The sequence below is a fragment of the Melanotaenia boesemani genome, chromosome 22, assembly GCF_017639745.1.
Source record: "Melanotaenia boesemani isolate fMelBoe1 chromosome 22, fMelBoe1.pri, whole genome shotgun sequence".
In the NCBI taxonomy this organism is placed as follows: Eukaryota; Metazoa; Chordata; class Actinopteri; order Atheriniformes; family Melanotaeniidae; genus Melanotaenia; species Melanotaenia boesemani.
Window position 1 is genome coordinate 27,658,881 of NC_055703.1, and position 12,679 is coordinate 27,671,559.

General features: G+C 45.2%; 2 protein-coding genes across 7 annotated transcripts in view; one reads left to right on the forward strand and one right to left on the reverse strand.

The window, feature by feature from the left end:
- Nucleotides 1-12,679, forward strand: part of LOC121634100 (gastrula zinc finger protein XlCGF57.1-like) — a 540,387-nt gene that overhangs the window by 390,966 nt on the left and 136,742 nt on the right. The window lies entirely within an intron of this gene.
- Nucleotides 388-12,679, reverse strand: part of myo6a (myosin VIa) — a 124,745-nt gene continuing 112,453 nt past the window's right edge. For 2 of the 6 annotated variants that reach the window (XM_041976518.1, XM_041976519.1), the window contains 6 exons: nucleotides 11,740-11,778; nucleotides 10,419-10,522; nucleotides 9,752-9,883; nucleotides 7,717-7,743; nucleotides 4,447-4,662; nucleotides 388-2,706 (listed from right to left, as the gene is read on the reverse strand). In XM_041976518.1, the coding sequence (XP_041832452.1) occupies nucleotides 2,507-2,706; nucleotides 4,447-4,662; nucleotides 7,717-7,743; nucleotides 9,752-9,883; nucleotides 10,419-10,522; nucleotides 11,740-11,778 (718 nt within the window). In that variant the 3' untranslated portion in view covers nucleotides 388-2,506. The remainder of the gene's footprint in view (nucleotides 2,707-4,446; nucleotides 4,663-7,716; nucleotides 7,744-9,751; nucleotides 9,884-10,418; nucleotides 10,523-11,739; nucleotides 11,779-12,679) is intronic. The other 4 variants (XM_041976522.1, XM_041976521.1, XM_041976520.1 and 1 more) reach the window with 3 other exon arrangements.

The window sequence follows — 12,679 nt, forward strand, 5'->3', positions numbered from 1 at the left end:
TTAAGCTGCTGAGTGAAAATTTATGTTTTTAACAGATTTCAGTTTTATGGGTAAAATAGTTTCTGAAACATTTAGTTTGATCATTTCTGACGTTTCATTTTGGATTCGATGTCTCAGATTTAGATTTTCCAACTTAAAGCTCATCTTGAGCTCAGGTTTCATTTAATAGGCTGAAACGTCTTCGTGTAAAAAATGTCTGTCCTCGTCTACTCGTCTGTTGCTGCTTCGGGGAGATAAAACCCTCCCACTGTCATGTGGACTTTTCTTTATGTGTTCAGTTTCTCAAACAAGTAGCTGGAAAAACTAAGTGTGTTGAATAAAACTGTTTTCTTCACTTTTGTTAAATCAGTTTTCAGGTTCTTTGAAATGAAAGGAGGCTCAGAGAGGTGAGTGAAACATGATGCATTTATTCTTCTGTTAGAGATCAGCGTTAGAAAAACGACAGTGGACAAAAGGCGCCACTTCCCAGTCCCTTCCCGGACCCAGGGAAGGGACCCGGGTCCAGACGCTTCCTGGACCAGGGAAGGAACTGTGGACCAGGTACTTCCTGAACCAGGGAAGGGACCATGCGCCTCCAGGACCAGGCGCTTCCCGAGGAATGATTGAAACACATCGCAGCACATTTTCTCCAACAAGCGGAAACGTGTGGAGGTTGTAAACGCAGGCGAAGCTCGGCGACTCGCTCCTCACACGGCATCAACACGCAGCCGGAATCCCGGCCAGTCTGAGAGGAAAACTTAAATGATGGAGAGGGAATTCTGGGATTTCCAGCTGATATTCCAGGTTTTCCAATCACCAGCTGAAGTCGTGCTGTTTGTTGTTAGAGTAAAACTTATTTACTTTTCAGCCACACAGAAAGTAGAGATTAATAAAAACTGAAATAAATCATCTATATTTTCACATTTCTGCTTGTTTTGTTAGAAATCCTGAGACATGGAGTCCTTCAGCAGGAGCCAGACGGAGATAAGATCGTGTATCTGCAGATTAAACTGATAGGACGAACAATAAAGAAGATGGGGGGCTCTGTGGTGGCTAGGATCGGTGCTATCTCCAGCTAACAGAAATGTTAGAAGGAGCTTAAAATAAATGTGGCAGCAGATCTTCATTCAGCTGCCATCCAAGCAGAGCCGAGGACGGACGACAGGAAGGATTATGCTTTCCTTACATCCCTTCAATCAGGTCATGATGTAATTATGTGACAGGGTCGGTTTTTAGCCGTATTTTTCCACTAAAAACATCTCGTCCCGTGTGGGCGGATGATGTTCCTGACTGAATATCTTGCAGCAGAAACGCATCGGGACCGGCCAACGTTTCCGTCTGCAGAGGCCGAATCTGCTTCTGATTCCTGCTCAGACTAACAGCTGGAGGGACGTTTGCTTTAAATGCATATTTTTCAGACGCTGTGAACACAGCGGTCATCCAGGAGGCGGAATCTGCTTCCTGCTGCATGTTGATGCCGTTGTGAAGCTGAGCTGCTCTGAAGCCATCAGGTCCTCCTGGTTTCCTGGTGCAGAGCAGCCGATTGTCTGTGTTCCTCTTTAGTTTGCCTGATTTATTGCTTCTCGTTTCTATCTCAGTTCCGGAGTTGCTAAAGTAGAAACTTCCAAAAATAAACTTTTACATTCCAGCAGGAACGTCGCGGCCGGCTGTTCGTACTGTACAGGAGAGATTCTGAGTTCCAGCTCATGGCGGAGCAGCAGTACCAGCAGGAGATGCAACGAGGATGAAGATGGAAACCTGTGCAGCCGCCTGGCGTTCGCTGCGTTGGCCGAGGAGGGAGATGTTCGGGAAACTGTCTGGAGGTTTCCTCCAGCGGTTGCATAATTAATTCACATTTGCTGCTTGTCTTGATAAACACAGGAAGTGGTCGGGGAGCAGCTGCAGCTCAACGTGACCCGACCGGGATCGAACGTTTGGTCTCAGAGTTGGATGTTTGCTTTAAATCACAGAGTGAGGAGAAAAGAGAAGAACCACTACAGTGACCAATCAACAAAGTTTCCAGTTACATTTAGCTGGAAAGACGAAAGGAACACAAAAAATAATAATTAGTAATTATCTGACTTAATTCGGAATAATTGGACGACTCGTGTGCAAGTTTTCCACCATGTAAACAGCAGGTTGGAGTGGGAGCGGGATCACCAGCTGGCTGTTATCAGTGTAATCATCAGGAATGCATAATTACAGGAATTACATGGGGGGGGCTTTGAATGTAAAGTTAAACCCTGTTAACGTTGTTTTAAGGCCTCACAGTAAAACTGAAACTTGTTACAGACAACAGAATTCCATGGAAAACAGATTTAGTAGGATTTTCTTCCCTGTATAGGGTTTAATGCCCCCCCCCCCTATTGAGGAATTGCAAACCACCAAAAACAGAAACGCATCAACAAAGAAGAAAGAAAGAACGGAGGAGCAAAGCTGCGTTCACGTCGAAACCCCTGCAGGCAGAACCGTCCGGTAGCTGCTGCATTTGTCCCTTTGTCTGCGGAGTGAAGCCCCGGGGGCCTCTTCATTTAAACATGCTCTGCAGCATAGCCGTGGCGTAGGTGGGTCGGGCCTGCCGGCTCTCGATGGCGCTGCGGAGGTACTGGATCCCCCCGCAGCGCTCCCAGATCTCCTCAAACTGGCGGGGGAGGATCTCAGCCCCCCGCTTCCTGGACAGGCCCGTCTCCTCCAGGCTCAGCTCGCACATCTCCATGTCGTCCTTCCCTGAAAGAGGAGACATTTCCGTTCAGCTCAGACAATCAGTTCAACTATTTTTATCATTGTCTTCTAAATAGAAAGCTTTTATTTCTGCAGCGAAGTCGAGAAGCGACTTCTGGTGGTTTCTGATTTCTTTCCTGATAATAAGAAGCTTCTGCTCATCTCTACAGTGCCTTTAGATTCGGTCAATCTCATAGTCACGTTTATTATTTTAATTAAAGTCATTAAATCATAGAAAAGTGAACCTGTAAGAAGACATTAAAAACACTATAAAGTTTGGGATATTCAGGTTTTTCTATGATGTCAGAATGAACCTAAAATCCACTTTAACCTGTCTCTGATAAATATGGATAATAAGTTAAATATTCATGTTTACTGATAAAACTAAAGGAAGCTGAGAAAACCTCATCAGTTTATCCAGGATTCCTGCTTCAATATCGTTACTCTACTAGTCCTAGCCAACCCTCCCTCCAGGAACCAACTTTTCACTATACACCTCCTCACTCGGTGCATCATTAGCTCTCATGGTTTCTCCTACCACTGCTATGCAGATGACACTCAGCTTTTCCTTTCTTTCCCACCTGACTACTCAACCGTCTCAATGTGAATATCAGCATGTTGCTGATATCTCCGCATGGATGAAGGATCGCCACCTTCAGCTAAATCTGTCCAAGACTGAGCTTATTGTCTTTCCAGCCAATCCTTCCTTACCGCCAAAGATAAGAGTGTAGCTTGACTCCATCACGCTTGTGCCTACGTCTTCTACCAGGAATCTTGGTGTCATGGTAGACAACCAGCTGACCTTTAAGGACCATGTTGCCTCTGTTGCCCGGTCTTGACGATTTGCTCTCTACAACATCAGGCGGATCAGACCCTACCTGACTGAACACACGGCCCAGCTCCTGGTCCAGGCTCTGGTCATTTCACGCATTGACTAGTACAACTCCTTACTGGCTGGCCTGCCTGCATGCTCAGTTAAACCTCTGCAGATGATCCAGAACGCAGCAGCACGTCTGGTCTTCAACCAGCCCAAAAGAGCTCATGTCACTCCGCTGCTAATCGCTCTTCACTGGCTTCCAGTTGCAGCGCATCAAATTCAAAGCTCTGCTTCTGGCTTACAAAACAATAACCCAAACGGCTCCGGTCTACCTCCACTCCTTAATCCAGAGCTACACTCCCTCTCCACAGTTACGCTCTGCCAGTGAAAGATGCCTAGTGCTCCCACCACAAGGTGGCGCAAAATCCGTTGCTAGACTCTTCTCCTCTGTTGTTCCCCGGTGGTGGAACCATCTACCAAACTCCGTCCGATCCGCAGAGTCCTTATCCACTTTTAAAAGCAAGCTAAAGACTCAGTTGTTTAAGGAGCATTTCCACACTTAGCTTAACTCTTCTACTCAGAATGAGTTAGAAAGATTTGTCCAGCTCTTTGGCTCAACCAAGTACTGAAGAAGCTGTGTGCACAAATGCCCAAGTTGATATTATGTGATGAAATCGTGATCTTGTATTTAAATAAAATGACTTTAAAAAAAAAAAAAAGAAAAAACTTATATGCACTGCCACTAGCACTACATGACAGCACCTGGTCCAACTGGACTCAAAGCGGTCTGACTATCACTTAATTATGACGTCCATCTTGTTTGAATTCATGCTTGTGTTGTTCTTACTCTCAAATGTAAGTTGCTTTGGATAAAAGCGTCTGATAAATGACTGTAGAATAGAATAGAATAAAATAGAATAGGAACCCACCCGCCACCAGGAGGATGGGTTGTTTATCCGGATGCAGCTCCATCTGCCGGGCGATCCACGGCCCGTCAAAGTGTGCGTACCACCAGCCCTTCTTGTTCTGGGGGTCTTTGTACTGCTCTCCGGGCCGGATGAACGGGATGCGGAAGTAGCGCTGCTGCCGGTTCATCGCCACCTCATACTGCCGGGCCGGTATGGGCGGGGCCAGGTTCTGCTGGGCTGTTGATTGGACGGGAAAAGAGTTAGAGCTCTGTGATTGGTGGCAGCAGCCAGACGACATGTTTCCACGCAGCTGGGAAGCAGTTAATAGGACCTGTGGTTAAATTTAAGTCCTCCTCAGGTCTAAAAGGATTTGTTTATGGTGTAAAAATCTGGTTCATGTGCAGCTCGGATCGTTTCATACATGAAGCAGTCGCTAACCAGTTTCACATCCTCAAACCAGAAAACTCCATGTCAGATTCAAAAGATCGTTCCCTGATCAAACATGTTCCTTTTGCAGTCTGGAGGTTTTCCTGCATCTTTGCCTCAGGGCAGCCATGTTTAACGCTTTCAACCAGGTTTGAGCTCAAAGTTTAGAAAATAATGGATTAGATTTATATAGCGCTTTTCAAGGCACCCAAAGCGCTTTACATAGTGTATCCATTATTCATCCACTCCTCACCCTTACCTGGTGATGGTAAGCTGTGTGTGTAGCCACAGCTGCCCTGGGGCAGGCTGACGGAGATGTGGCTGCCAGAAAAGAGGTAAATTGGTGAAAACTGATTAATTTCTGGCTCTTAGAGAAACCATGAGGTCTGAGAGCAACTTTAAACCATCTTACGTGTTAGTGTGGAGCTGGGAGAACACGGGTGAGTGGACCGGAAACCAAAGCATCAGTCGGTAACACCAGGCGGGAAAAGATCATTTTAGATTAATTTTGATCATTTTATTTAGATCATAGTTTCTAACGAGGCCTTTCGATGTCCAGACAGGCGGACTAACAGAGACTTCATGCTAAATGAAGCCATGGTCCCACAGGTCCAGGTAGTCAATCCTGATTAGGGACTTTGCAATTATTTCAGAATTAATTGCGGTATTAAACACCCCCATTAATTATAGATCCTCAATATCATGTCTTTTGGAGTGAAGTGGGCTCCTGAGGACCTTCTCTGACTCTGTGGTGGCATCAGCAGTCCTGTACGATGTGGTCTGCTGGAGTAGCAGCATCACAGAGAGGGAGAAGCTGGACAAAGTCATCAGGAAGTCTGGCTCTGTCCTGGGCTGGTCTCTGGACTCAGTGCAGGAGGTAGGTGACAACAGGGTCCTGGTAAACCCGACCTTCATGCTGGACCATGAGTCCACCCCTGCAGTTTCCCCACTGAAGGGCTAATAAAGGTTTTTATTATTCTTATTCATTCCATGTGGGATCATGTATGAACATTCGATCAGGTCATTAAGGAAAGCAAAGTGTAACAACATGCGTGTGTTACTGCTTGTGTTGCATTGTTTTCCTTCTGTGTTTTCATGGGAAAGTCCAGCAGAGGAAGAGTTGTTTCCTCCAAACTATCGGATTAAATCCTCCTGGTGGGATTTCCTTAGTTTCATCCTGTAAAGCAGGACATAAAGCAGGAAATCCATCCAACACGTTTCACCTCCTGCAGGAGAACCAGCAGCTTAAATGATGCTCATGTTTATAATTCATGTCAGACTATTTAATTCCAAAGCTAGCTGCAAGTTTTCCTGCTTTCTAAAGAAACAATCAAAACCATTTTATAATATAGTTTCCAGAGAGAAGCCTTCCAAGTCCAGGTAGAGGTCCTGTAGCCTTCTCGTCTGTTTCTCTGAGAGAAATAATATGTAGGATTTATTTATTCTGCACACAGCAGAGGAGATTTAGATGGAATTCACTTTGTTACTCTGGTATCAAAGAGGTGTTTGGAGAAGGAACATGGACGTTACGAAGTGGGCAAAGATTGACAGTTTTAGGTTTTTCTGGAACCTGCTGCAGGACTGAAGTCAGAACTTGTGTTTTTCTGTTTGTGTGGTCTAATGTAAACACGTCTGTGCTGCTGCAGACGATCTGGTCAGGACTTCTCAACTGAAACCAACCAGGACCTGAGCTGTTTGGGTAAATTTCCCGTGGCTGCATGTAAACATGAGGTCCTGTTCTGCTGTTTGGGCATCAGGTCTGAACCATGACCCCGTTCCCCTGAGGTGGAGTCAGAGTCCTGCCGTTAGAGCTGGAGGGTCAGAGGACATCACAGCAGTGCTGATGAAGAGGAGCAAATCAGCCAGACGAGAAGCTCAGCAGGTGAAATGTCTTCATTTCTACAGAGAATCAGGATCTACAGACAATCTACATGAAGAGCTGCAGCTTCTTCAGGAAGCTGAAGTTCAGCTTTAAAATCAAGAAACATGTGAAAGAAGTCGCTTTTACAGACGAAAACCAGGACTTTGGATCTTCGTTCACATGTTAGAGAAGGTTTTAAAACTGATTCCAGGACCTAAACATCATGTTAACAGAAGGGTTGTTTAGGATCTCAGAACAGGAGACATGTGCTCCAGTTTAACCATCACCCACCAACCAGAAGAACCAGCAAACCTCACCTCCACGCAGCAGAGCCTCTAACCTCCCAAATGAAAAGCTGTCAGCCCTCTCTGACACGGATCCATCAGGACTTCACGCAGGTTCTCTGACTTCCTGGTTGGAGCCTATAAAAGGCTGAAGGTGGGTGGAGGAGGGTGGAGGTGCCTTCAGGCGCTCCACTGCTTCACGTCCAGCCTGGTTTCTTAATGTGAAACTAAGTCATGATGGACCAGTGTGTGAACAGGCTGGAGTAATAAACATGGACGTAGAAGCAGAAGCAGGTTCAGGATCTTATCTGAATGAAGCCACATGTTTCTTTTCTTTACTAAACGTGGCCTCTTCCTCCCGTCATGCTTACATAAGAGCCATCCTGGTACCTGAAGCCACAAAAGCCTTCATCATCCTCCTCCTCCCTCAGACTTCCTTCATATGGGTGTAGCAACAGCAGCGGAAACGCCAGCCATCGTTCAAATAATCTACACACTCATTTAGATAGAGGCAGCGGTTGCCATGGAAATCCATCTACCCTCCTCCACCTCCATCACTTTTCAGCATCAACCAGAGAAGCTGAAAGCACAAACCCGAGGCCGGCAGCGATGCCCATTCAGAGCAGACTTCTACCATGATGGGTGGGGTGGGGTTAATACAGCGCGGGAGGGGGAGCGGCAGTCTGCTGTTAGTAGCGTTACACACTGGAGAACACTTACATGCTTTTTTTACAGGTGGTGCATGATCTGAAAGTAAAGATGGCAGGTTATAGAGCTGGAACGGTGAAGGTGGAGTTTCCTCCTTCAGACATCAAACAGTTAAGACAGGAAATAAAAACAAACAGAACAGACTCAACAGACACTTTTAGCGACTTGAGCCATAAATGATGAAGACACGGTGAGCCCTCGATGTGTCTGGAGAGGTTCTGGTTCAGACAAGTCCAGGTCTAGAACTTTGTCCTTCTGGTCCACCCTGTGTGTCTCAGCTGAACCGAGCGCTGATCTGATGACATGCTGGGATGGAAGTGCGGATTGAAAAGAACTTGCCTTCAGTTTCTGCCTGGATGCATTCAGTTTTCTTTTGGCTGAAAAGGTCACATCTGGAGGAAAAGGGATGAAGACTGAGAGCAGAGCTACTTAGTGACCAGCTGATACTCCAAACACATCCAGCTGTGTGTTCAGATCATCCATGTCCAGCAGGTTTTACTGGTCAAAACATGTGCTTAGAATTTAGTTCTGATCAGGAAATTTGCACCAATTTCTGTTGTTTAACCCTTAAAACTCCATTAGATCCCCCGAGCTCCATCTCTTCTACCATCACCAGTATTTCAGGAGCGGTGGTGTGTACCTCTGTGGGGTAAACGTGATGGATAGCTACCCTTTAGGTGATCTACCGAAGTTTTCCAGGCATTTCTATCCCGTCCAGAGGTTTACAATCCAGCTACTAAATGTAGTTTTATTCAGAGACTATCTGGTAAATCCACAATGATCCATGATAACAGCATTATTTATCACATTTCACCATAAAAACATCACCATCACTACTATGTTGCTAAGAGACCTCTATTTAGACCTGGACATGATGATGAAGCCACTTCCTGTCAGACTTTCCACCAATCAGAGAGCTTAGATTGACGGGAACGTCCAATCAGGAGCAGCCAAAGATCAACCAGTGAGCAGAAAGTTCTATGTGTGTGTGAAAAGAAGAAAAATAATGCTCCTCTATGGCTGGAATAAAGGTTCCACATGTACTTTTATATTTAGAAAAATAAAACAAACCACCAGTAGATAGAGAGAGAGAAAAAAAAGGTGTTTAAGGGTTAAATCAAACATTCAGACCTGATAATAAGAGTTGATTAAAGCTTGTTACATACTCCATGAGAACTTTGTTCGTGTTCGAGGCTGAAAGAACAAGTAAAAAGTTTGTATCGGTCTGGTCTTCATCCTCTACGAGAAGCTTCGTCTGCGAAGGGGCGGGATTACTGCAGGGGGGGTGTCTGTGTTTTTATGTGCAATAAACAGCTGACCGAGGAGGATGCATATCTGGTATATCCTTGCCTTTTTTTCCTCTTTCTCTTTTTGTCTTTCATTTTCTTTCTTTTACTTTCTACCTTCTTACACCCCCCCCCAAAAAAAAAACCTTTTGTCAGGTCCAGCTTAAATATGTAAAATCAGCAAAAGATAAATTGAAAAATAAAAAAAAAATTCTTTTATCCATAAAGCTCCTCTTGGTTTCTTGCTCCACAGCAGAAAGACCTTTAGTCTGCTGCTACGATGCTGGACAGGACAAGGAAAAAAAAAGATTAAATTTATCATTAGGTCCAGGACTCCCATGAGGACCGGGACTATCGCTGGGTCCAGGACTCCTACGAGGACCAGTCTGACCTGCTGCTGCGGATCTGCAGATGCTGCGACTCTCAGAGAAGACGAGAATGAAGGCTGACAGCGTGCATGCGGTCCCATGAATGTTCCACACAGAACAGACAGCTCCAAACAAAGGCCCTCTGTTGTCATGACAACAAGAAGACGATAGACAGAGTCCATCTTTTTTCCTCATGTCATTGAAGCTGACGAACAGGAGGAAGTGACAGGGCGTCGAAGCGGGTCGTCAGCGTGTGGGTTGGTCTGATTCAGAAGCTAACATTCAGTGTGTGTGATGGTGAACATGAGCCAGTCCTCTGTTCACAGAGGCTGAAGCAAACAGGTTTAACAGGAAGATGATGTGAAACATGAAACGTTAAACGGCTGGTAGTACCGTAGTCGAAGACCGATTTGGGTGCCCGCTGCTCCGTCTCCGTGTTCCTCTTCTTGTTCTTTGTTTTCCAGGCGTGGTAAACTTTGAGCCGGCGGTGGAACTCCTCCCTGCAGGCGGCTAGCAGCTCGATGTCTGCAGGATGAACATCAACACATTTCATCATTATGTGCTGTTTTTATTCTCATACAGGAAGAAAAAAAACATCAGGACCAACTCTTCCTGTAATGATTCCAGTTTCTGAAAATATAAAACATGCCAGGAATCTTAGATTTTACAGGTTATCATGAAAAAGGTTGAAAAATTGGAGTAAATGTTATTTATGCAGATAATTTGAACTTTTTCCTAAACGTTGCCTGATGTTTAATATTCAGTGGAAACCATTTGCTTCCGTCTCGCTGCCACGACTGATACGTTCAGTAAACAGTTATTAAAATATAAACGAGAGTATAAACAGTTAAACCCTCGCCAGAACCAGAACTTCCATGTGGAACCAGGAAGTTGTCAGTTTGCGTCATCATGATGAAGAAAAACTTCACTGAACTTCATCTTCAATCAGGTTTCAGGAAATTATTTATGAAATTAGCTTCAAGTTTGGCCTTGCCGTCGTCATTCTTTGGGACTAATGAAGGAGAAATAAACCACCACCTCCGACCAGAGTCTCACTCACCACATGAGGTATTGATGGCGTCCCGCAGCTCAGCGTACTTCCACTTGCCCAGCTCGTACTTCTTGGCGCCGGCGCCGGCTTTGGAGGCCTGGACCTGCGGACCTCTGACAGGGAACAGGACAGGAAGTCAGCCACAGACCTGCAGTGGAGAATTCTGGGATAACTGAGGGATCGGGTTACTTCCTTCAGCTCAGATAGACGAATGGAGCGGAGTTTACCGGTTTAAATTAGCCATAAATGAGCCGTGGAGTATGCGCACCCATAAAATCTGATTATTTTTTTATTAAACATTTGCATGTTTCAGGACCTCTGGAGAAATAAAGAGCTCCAAACATGATTTAGAAATCATGATGATCTGAGAAGTCTACATGCACAGCAGTGTCTACATGTAAAATCATCTAAAACGCTGTAGAAAACCTTTTTTTTAAGTTGGGTTTGATCAGATCAACATGACCTGCTAAATGCAACCCAATCCTACAGGTATTTAGTCATTAACCCCCCAGTAAACTCCGCTCAGTGAAACTCAGATTTCACATGAAGAAGAATCGTTGGTTGGTTACGGATGTCAGGGTGAAGCGAGGAAGACTCAGGGTTGTCAGGAAGTTGCTTCGTTGTTAAGGAGGAAGAGAAAGATGCTTGGTCTGATCTACATAGGTTGGGGGGTGGGGGGGTTAAATGCATGCTGTTGCCAGGAAGTTACGAAGCGCCTCTGGTGGAGCAGTTTATATCTCCAGCTGTTCTCCAGCTGTGGGCTGCTCCTCCAATTCATCATCACGAGTTTACACAACACATCCTGATGGATCCTGATTCTTCTCTAATCTCATTGGTTGATTCTGTATCCAGTGATGAGCAGGAGCGAATTCTGCTCCCACTTCCTGTCTCTGTGAGGAAGGTCTGAACCAATCAGCAGCCGGAAAACGAAGACTGGACCAAGTTAAAGACAGAAGGCAAACTCGTCCAGCCGGGAAAATGTTTGTATGTGTGATGAAGACTTCTTATCCGAATCATATCCATCAGCCCAGCAGGTTAGCTTACGAGCTAATTACAGACTCGGAAATGTTCAGAAAACACTGATTGGACATGTTACAGGAAGAAAAAGTGCTTAAAAACAAATAACTGAACAAATAAATAAACAAGAGAAACCAAAATCAGCTGACAGTGTGACGTTACTGCCTCCGACAGTCGATGCACCGAGAAATTAAGTTTTGATCGTCATCAATCAACAGATCATCTGATTCCATTATTCATTAGGATGTTTTTATTTATTGATCCGATCAGCTGATTAAGCTGCGAGATGGTCAAACGAGCGGTTGCTACCCACCGAGCCAGAAGTTCAGTCATTTCCTTTGCCATCTCCTCCCTAAAAAGCATAACGGTCCCAACATCACAAAGTTATTCTGATAAATAAAAACCAATGCTTTGGAAAGAAAGATGAGAGACGAAAAACAGGTTCAATAAGAAAGAAAATATGAGGAAAAAGGAATAACTAAAAGATTGTTTGGTTTTTCTGTTCAAACAGGGATCATGTTGCCCTAAAGATTTAAAAAAAACTGGTGGGTTGGACCAGTTCAACTCCTGCAGCCATTTTCTGAGCAGCAGCTCTGAAGTCTGCAGTTCACCATCTGGGCGTCACCATGGTGATGTATTTAAGAGGGCCAAACAGGGAGTAAAAGCTGAAAGCTGATTGGACGAAAGTCATTTTCTTTGAGTCCTGTTTATATGACCATAAGATATCCGGGAGTAATCAGATTACTGACGCATCTACATGCACTCCTGAAAGACCATATTCAAAAGATCGTTGTCTACATTAACCAGTCCATTATCGGATTTATTTGGGAATACATACTTGCGTGGTGATGTCACTTCCTGTTATTTTCAAAAGATTTGGTGTTTGTTGACAATGACAGAGTCCACAGTCTTAGCGTTAGCTGCTAATGTGGGAGCCTGCAGTCTTAGCGTTAGCTGCTAATGTGGGAGCCCGCAGTCTTAGCGCTAGCTGCTAATGTGGGAGCCCGCAGTCTTAGCGTTAGCTGCTAATGTGGGAGCCCGCAGTCTTAGCGCTAGCTGCTAATGTGGGAGCCCGCAGTCTTAGCGCTAGCTGCTAATGTGGGAGCCCGCAGTCTTAGCGTTAGCTGCTAATTTGGGAGCCCGCAGTCTTAGCGCTAGCTGCTAATGTGGGAGCCCGCAGTCTTAGCGCTAGCAGCTACTGTGGGAGCCCGCAGTCTTAGCGTTAGCGGTTATTTGGGAGCCAGCAGTCTTAG